Source organism: Entelurus aequoreus, linkage group LG19 (genome assembly GCF_033978785.1).
Source record: "Entelurus aequoreus isolate RoL-2023_Sb linkage group LG19, RoL_Eaeq_v1.1, whole genome shotgun sequence".
Lineage (NCBI taxonomy): Eukaryota > Metazoa > Chordata > Actinopteri > Syngnathiformes > Syngnathidae > Entelurus > Entelurus aequoreus.
The window spans coordinates 24,991,666-25,000,255 of NC_084749.1; the positions used below are offsets into that span (position 1 = coordinate 24,991,666).

Below are 8,590 nucleotides of genomic sequence, written 5' to 3' on the forward strand. Positions count from 1 at the left end.
AAACCACCTCGGATACCATATCCTCTTGAAAATGAGAGTCGAGAACGCGAAATGGACATTCACAGTGACTTTTATCTCCACGACAATACATCGGCGAAGCACTTTAGCTACGGAGCTAACGTGATAGCATCGGGCTTAACTGCAGATAGAAACAAAAGAAATAAACCCCTGACTGGAAGGATAGACAGAAATCAACAATACTATTAAACCATGGACCTGTAACTACACGGTTAATGCTTTCCAGCCTGGCGAAGCTTAACAATGCTGTTGCTAACGACGCCATTGAAGCTAACTTAGCTACGGGACCTCACAGAGCTATGCTAAAAACATTATCTCTCCACCTACGCCAGCCAGCCCTCATCTGCTCATCAACACCCGTGCTCACCTGCGTTCCAGCGATCGACGGAGCGACGAAGGACTTCACCCGATCGATCATCGATGCGGTCGGCGGCTAGCGTCGGATAGCGCGTCTGCTATCCAAGTCAAAGTCCTCCTGGTTGTGTTGCTGCAGCCAGACGCTAATACACCGATCCCACCTACAGCTTTCTTCTTTGCAGTCTTCATTGTTCATTAAACAAATTGCAAAAGATTCACCAACACAGATGTCCAGAATACTGTGGAATTTTGCGATGAAAACAGAGCTTTTTGTAGTGGATACAATGGTGTCCGAATACTTCCATTTCAACGATTGACGTCACGCGCATACGTCATCATACATAGACGTTTTCAACCGGAAGTTTCGCAGGAAATTTCAAATTGCACTTTATAAGTTAACCCGGCTGTATTGGCATGTGTTGCAATGTTAAGATTTCATCATTGATATATAAACTATCAGACTGCGTGGTCGGTAGTAGTGGGTTTCAGTAGGCCTTTAAATAACTATTTATATCAATGATGTCATTAGAACTTTAGTAGCACATCCATCTTTTATTTCACGTGGGTTCGATTCTCGGCAACGTCAGTTCTCAAATGTGTTTATCACTGTAAACATTACATCTATTACGCCTTCACCACAGCTTGATTCTCCTTAGGGGCGATGGATGGCTGACTAGCGCTTATTCGGCAGCAGCCGGCCTCCGTAGCTCCCAATCCCTCCCCTCTGTTGCAAGTTTTGTTGATTCTATGTAACTTGTTTATGTGTGCTATGGCTATGAGGTTGTTTTTCTTGGCCTTAGTCTGGACCCCCTACCTCGAGTCCAGCCTTTTGACTGAATATTTTTTTATTCTCCCCCTCCCCAACGTTTACCTGTTTCTCACCTTTTTTTGTAAGGGGCGTCGCAAGTTGGCAGACCCATCAGCAATCTTTTTTCTGTCTCCTTGTAAAATGGCAGACTTGCGCAAAGTTCTTCGGGTAAAACTTTACCATATAAGGAGATATCTGCTGATGTTACTAATGGAAAAAACTTCACAAATGGGGCAAATTGGAAATGGCTCGTTTGGAGTAAGTATTGAGGAAGGCAAAATTGTTTTAAAAATATCCCCGCCATGCCTTGATGGATTGATTTCAGATTTTCGGGACGTTTACTGAGTGTTGTTTAAAGAAAAGGCCATGTAACACAGTGGTAAAAAATGCCCCTGTGCCAACTTTTTTGCAATGTGTTGCTGCCATTAAATTCTAAGTTAATGATTATTCACACACCAAAAAAAGTTTCTCAGTTCGAACATTAAATATATTGTCTTTGCAGTCTATTCAATTGAATATAAGTTGAAAAGGATTTGCAAATTGTATTCTGTTTATATTTACAATTTACACAACGTGCCAACTTCACTGGTTTTGAGTTGTGTAGTTTGTCTGCGTTAGCGCTTATAATATTAATATCACTAATACTTGGTTAATATTCAAATTACGAAATGTAAATTAAGTATTGTTGGCGCTTTTTGAATGGTTATTTATTTGGATTTTATGGGCGGAATAGTTAAGCTCCCATTGGCTTCGCTGTAAGCAGACTTTTATTTACATTTATTTAATATTCAAAATGCATTAAAAAAAAAAACATCTGTCGTCATGACTTTCATAATGATTGCGATTGATAGGCAAAATTCCCCTTTAACTTTAACTTAATCTTCTTCATTAATTTTCTATACTGCTTATCTTCATTCTTCTTCTTTGTTATTTTCTTTATTTCTGTGAATGTTTTCCTGTGTCTTTACATGGTGCCTACAATTTATATCATTTAGCTCAGTGTTCTGCTTCCTCTCCATCCAAGAAAAAGAAGTGATGTCTCATATGAGCAGAATGGGTCCGCGAAATGACCCGCAAGTGCACAAAACATGACATCACATGCCCTGCAGTGTGTTTACGGCGAGAATTCGCCTAGGTCTGGTGCATTTGTGGCAGATTTAAGGATTTTGTGCAAAACGGATTCAACAAATATGGCAAGTAATTGTGACAATTGTCTCCTTTCGATGACATACAGGTTGAATGGACGCTACCCGAGCATCCAGACTGCAGATGCATATTGGATTTATGACCAAATGCAAAAAAAGCTTTGGGCAGATTGGAAAAAAATAATATAACTGTTCACACTAACATGACAAAAATCCGATGCATAATTACCTTTTTGGACAAATGTTTCTTGATCTCCCTCTTCTCCTCTTGTTCATCTGTATCATTCTGTGCTAAGGGACAAGGAAAAGACTGATCTCACATATTTGTTATTTTTGTCTTTTGCATTCTGTTTTTAGCACACAAAGTTACGTACGTTTCAGGATGTTCCTCTGTTCCAGTTCCTCTGCAGATGGACGTTGACTCAGCCGCCTGGAAAAAAGTACATTTGTATCCGAGTTCCACAGAAGACAGGGTTTTTCATAGTTCACCTAATTCACAATAAGGTGATTTGACCACCTTCACTTCTCCATCCACCCATTTTTTTTTATACAACTTGTCTTCATTAGGGTCACTAGTGAGCTGGAGCCTTTTCCAGTTGACTTTGGGTGAAAGGCAGGAATCACCCTTGGTGCATGTAGACAAACAACTGTTCACACTTACATTCTCACTAATGGACAATTTGGAGTGTACAGTTAATCTGACAGTCAATTTTACACTGGCCAAACATATTAAATATACTTGTTAAATAAAACCTCTGCCTTGTTTTTAATGAATACTTAGCCTTACTACGCTACTGTATTTTAATGTTGGTCATTATTGTGGTACTTGGAGAGCCACGTTTTTTCTGAGGTGGTACTTGCTGATAAAAGTTGGAGAACCACTGATTAACTACATTTGGATCCCAACGTCTCTGCTGACCTACTTGCTAAGATAATTACTGTATTTTCCGGACTTTAAGGCGCACTTAAAAGTGAAAAAATTCTCAAAACGCGACAGTGCACCTTATGTACGGAATAATTCTGGTTTTGCTTACTGACCTCGAAGCTATTTTATTTGGTACATGGTGAAATGATAAGTGTGACCAGTAGATGGCAGAGATACGTGTAGACTGCAATATGACTCAAGTAAACAACACCAACATTTTATATGTTCCATTGAAAATATAGAACATTACACACGGCGCTCAAAAATCTATCAAAATGTTTTAGTACGACTTTGGTAAGCTATGAAGCCGCACAGCTTGATGGATTGTACTATGCTTCAACATACGAGTAGTATTATGGTGTGTGTATAAGGTAAGACATATTATCTGGCGTTTAGTTTCGCATTATTATGCAAAAGCAACTTTTGTTACCTTCTGGTACCTGTTGATCTATATTAGGGATCTGCATAAGTCCTGAAAATTTGCGCGCAGCCGATTTGTCGCCGTAGTCGATGAGCTTTTCTTTTTCTCTATTTTCTTGTTATTGGACATTCATCCTCCGCTGTTACCATTTCTTAATATAAAGTAGTGTAAAGTTCTTACTTATATCCATCAGTAAACTCGCTATGAAAGCGCTAAAACATATATATATATGTATAGTGAGTTTACATTATTCACCCAAAGATCATCCGGTCGGACGGTTTTTCACGGGACAAATTTCCGGTGTTGTTGTTTCCGGATTAGGAGATGCTGCTCCGTTATTGATTTAAGTAAAGTCTGAATGTCATTAAAACAGTTGGCTCCACCTTTTGACACTTCTTCCACTCCCGTCCTTGCACGCTACACGCTACAACAAAGATGACGGAGAAAAGACGCTGCCGAAGGTGAGCCGTGTAAATAAGACCGCCCACCAAGCGGCGTATTCTGAAGAGATTGTCAGAAAGCGGCTTGAAGATGATCTGTAAAACATAATCTATGCAACATTTTGACCAAAGAACCACCATTACATGTTATGTAGACCACAAGGAAGTGTTTTCCATTTTAAAAAAAAGAAGAATATGGCTCCTTTAATGCGCTTTATAATCCGGTGCGCCTTATATATGAAAGAAGATCGAAAATAGACCATTCATCGGCAGTGCGCCTTATAATCCAGTGCGCCCCATTGGTCCGGAAAATACCGTATATTGTAGCATCTATTAATTAACTAAATAGATTTTTGGGCCAGTTATTATCAAACTGTCAAACTCCTTCTTGCAAGCACACACACACACACACCCACTCACACTCACACTCACACTCACACTCACACTCACACTCACACTCACACTCACACTCACACTCACACTCACACTCACACTCTCACACACACACACACACACACACACACACACACACACACACACACACACACACACACACACACACACACACACACACACACACACACACACACACACACACACACACACACACACACACACACACACACATACTGGTTATCATTTGGAATGGGGACCAAGTTTTTGATCATCACTTGTGGGGACCACCCTTGTTACAGGTTGTGGAGGCATAAAAAAAATAGGTTAAAGGGCCACTGCCCAGTTAGCTCATACACGTCTTTAAATCTCTGGATTGATGAAGTAATGTGCTGATCATTCTTACTGGGGACCCTGGTGGAAAAGAGTTAATATGGTTCGTGGGGACCAAATTTAAATAATTTTGCATAATTCACACAAATTTGTACGTGACTACTGAGGACCATTTGAAAAAAGCAGCGAGTGCAACACCAGCTACAGCCCGATGAGGGGGCTGCTGTGCAAATGTCTCACACTCAAACTAACCAGTAAACATGTTTTATGGGACAAAGCTTAAAAATCACTTAGGCTTCTTCAGAATTGATCTGACTATCATTTAAAAAGGTTTCCCTTTAGAGGACCTGTTTTTTTGTCCCCATACCGTCAAAGGTCCCCTAAAGGTGACTGTGTAAACAGAGCGATGTCCCCATTAAATAAGCATTGCCAGAACACACACTCACACACACACACACACACACACACACATATATAAACTGATGTTAAGCCCCTCTAACTTCTAGGCTTTGCAAGAATGTAGACTATTCATAACTCTTTATATGACAAATAACATCAGGCTGGCTATAATAACAAGTGAAACAAAGTTTAATCTACAGATTATTATTCACATCCAGCCAGGAAAAGGACGCTGTTATAGCGTGTATACACACAATACATCACCATAACAACACAAGTTTACGCGACAAGCACTACTTGGATTGATACGGTCTTCTCAAATTTAAAATGTTAACTTTTTCATGGATTTTAAATTACATTCACAAGTCTACGCTCAATAATGTTCACATAAACTAAAGGGATTACTTTTTACTTTTTTTTAACATTGTTGATAGCGTCCCCACCTGGTGAGTTTGGTCGCAGTTTGCTGTCGAAACTCAAGCCTCTCCTGATGCGACTGCAGCGGTAGAATGTTCTTCTCTTCCAGCTCTCTTTTCGATGGACGATTACTCAGTTTTATTGCAAGAGAGTCTTTTCGTAACACCTTCAGGGCCAGTGTGCCTACATTGAAAATACAATTCATGGGAAATCTACATTTATGGATCACAGAGATGAGTTTCTATGCCAGAGGTAATCAACGACAGTTGCCCATTCTAGGACACTGTGTCGGCCAGATGCAATGTTTAAGAAATATATACACTACCGTTCAAAAGTTTGGGGTCACCCAAACAATTTTGTGGAATAGCCTTCATTTCTAAGAACAAGAATAGACTGTCGAGTTTCAGATGAAAGTTCTCTTTTTCTGGCCATTTTGAGCGTTTAATTGACCCCACAAATGTGATGCTCCAGAAACTCAATCTGCTCAAAGGAAGGTCAGTTTTGTAGCTTCTGTAACAAGCTAAACTGTTTTCAGATGTGTGAACATGATTGCACAAGGGTTTTCTAATGATCAATTAGCCTTCTGAGCCAATGAGCAAACACATTGTACCATTAGAACACTGGAGTGATAGTTGCTGGAAATGGGCTTCTATACACCTATGTAGATATTGCACCAAAAACCAGACATTTGCAGCTAGAATAGTCATTTACCATATTAGCAATGTATAGAGTGTATTTCTTTAAAGTTAAGACTAGTTTAAAGTTATCTTCATTGAAAAGTACAGTGCTTTTCCTTCAAAAATAAGGACATTTCAATGTGACCCCAAACTTTTGAACGGTAGTGTGTATATATATATATATATATATATATATGAATATATACACATGTACTGTATATGTATATATACATGTATATCGGGGACGGCATGGCACAATTGGGAGAGTGGCCGTGCCAGCAACCTGAGGGTTCCTGGTTCGATCCCCACCTTTTACCAACCACATCACGTCCGTTCTGTCCTTGAGCAAGACACTTCACCCTTGCTCCTGATGGGTCGTGGTTAGGGCCTTGCATGGCACGGTGGAACGGTAGTGTATATGTAATATATTATTATTTTAAATATACAGTACAAATGTGTTGTCTTTATTTACATGACTATTTACGTTGTAGATTGTCACTGAAGGCATCATCACAACTATGAATGAACACATGTGGAGTTATGTACTTAACAAAAAAAAGGTGAAATAACTGAAAACATGTTTTATATTCTAGTTTCTTCAAAATAGCCACCCTTTGCTCTGTCTACTGCTTTGCACACCCTTGGCATTCTCTCGATGAGGGGTGCTTGAAGCTCATCGACAGAATGCCAAGAGTGTGCAAAGCAGTAATCAAGCAGGTGTGTCCAAACTTAGTGTTACCTGTACTGGAGTCACTAAAGTCTTTTACAAATCCAGAACCAACGCACCAGTCAATAATTGAGGGTTTCATTTGTAAAGGTTAAAAATAAGCCTAAAAGTAGCATCTACAACTTGTTACACCAATGTTATAATTCATAAAATCCCATTTCGTGAGAGAATATGCGTAACTGCACATACTTTTGAGCTGCTGTATGCACATTGTGTGCAGTAGATGTAGTGCCAGGACTCAATCTGGATTCTTAACTACACTGGGCAAGATCATACATGTCTTTACATTGCACCTATGTATACAAAACCCAAAACCAGTGAAGTTGGCACGTTGTGTAAATTGTAAATAAAAACAGAATAGCAATGTTATCATGGACGCCCCTGCTTATTTTGGCAAGACAATGCCAAGCCACGTGTTACAACAGTGTGGCTTCATAGTAAAAAACTGCGGGTACTAGACTGGCCTGCCTGTAGTCCAGACCTGTCTCCCATTGAAAATGTGTGGTGCAATATGAAGCCTAATATACCACAACAGAGACTGTTGAACAGCTTAAGCTGTACATCAAGCAAGAAGGGGAAATCATTTCACCTGAAAAGCTTCAAAAATTGGTCTCCTCGGTTCCCAAACGTTTACTGAGTGTTGTTAAAAAGAAAGGCCATGTAACACAGTGGTAAAAATGCCCCTGTGCCAACTTTCTTGCAATGTGTTGCTGCCATTACATTCTAAGTTAATGATTATTTGCAAAAAATAATTACATTTCTCCGTTCAAACATTAAGTATCTTGTCTTTGCAGTCTATTCAATTGAATATAAGCTGAGAAGGATTTGCAAATTATTGTATTCTGTCTTTATTTACGAATTACACAATGTGCCAACTTCACTGGTTTTGGTGTCTGTAGGTAAAACATTTTTGTCTTGTTTAACAAAGAGTGTGTGTGTGTTTAGCAGGGAGCAGGTATAGACACCTTACAAACATAAGAGAAACACTTACTTATGAACAAAGTTTCATCTTCATCGTCGTCTTCGTCCTCATCCTTCTCGTCGTCCACGTCTTCGTTCTCCTCTTCAAAGTCTTCTTCGTCGTCCTCGTACATAACAGGTAGATCCTCGCAATCTGCTTCGTTTGGAAGATTCTCTTTGTTGTCACAATCGATCATCAGTGTGGGAACAGCGCGCAATACAGAACTGCAGTTGGGGGGAAGAGCAGAGATTAAAAGAGTTGAACTGTAAGAAACAGTACATTGTTGTTTGTCTGTTGCAGGGGTCCCCAAACTACGGCCCGCGGGTCGGATACGGCCCGCCAGCATCCAAAATCCAGCTCGAGGGTAGTCCCGAATTTTTTTTTTTCTAAATTATAATTTTTTTTAATCTATCCCAGAGGTCCCCAAACTACGACCCGCAGACCAGATACGGCCCGTCAACGTCCAAAATCCGGCCTGCGGGTAGTCCTGATTAACAAAAAAAGGTTTGAAAGAATATTATTATTTTTTTCATCTATCCAAGTGGTCTCCAAACTACGGCCCGCCAGTG

At 39.9% G+C, this 8,590-nt stretch overlaps 1 protein-coding gene across 1 annotated transcript in view; it reads right to left on the reverse strand.

Moving 5' to 3' along the window:
• Positions 1-8,242, reverse strand: part of LOC133634885 (phosphatase and actin regulator 1-like) — a 24,333-nt gene extending 16,091 nt beyond the window's left edge. The window contains exons 1-4 of the mRNA XM_062027538.1: positions 8,052-8,242; positions 5,683-5,839; positions 2,703-2,758; positions 2,558-2,619 (exon numbers count right to left, since the gene is read on the reverse strand). Of these exons, the coding sequence (XP_061883522.1) occupies positions 2,558-2,619; positions 2,703-2,758; positions 5,683-5,839; positions 8,052-8,217 (441 nt within the window). The 5' untranslated portion in view covers positions 8,218-8,242. The remainder of the gene's footprint in view (positions 1-2,557; positions 2,620-2,702; positions 2,759-5,682; positions 5,840-8,051) is intronic.
• Between the last annotated feature and the right edge of the window lie 348 nt (positions 8,243-8,590).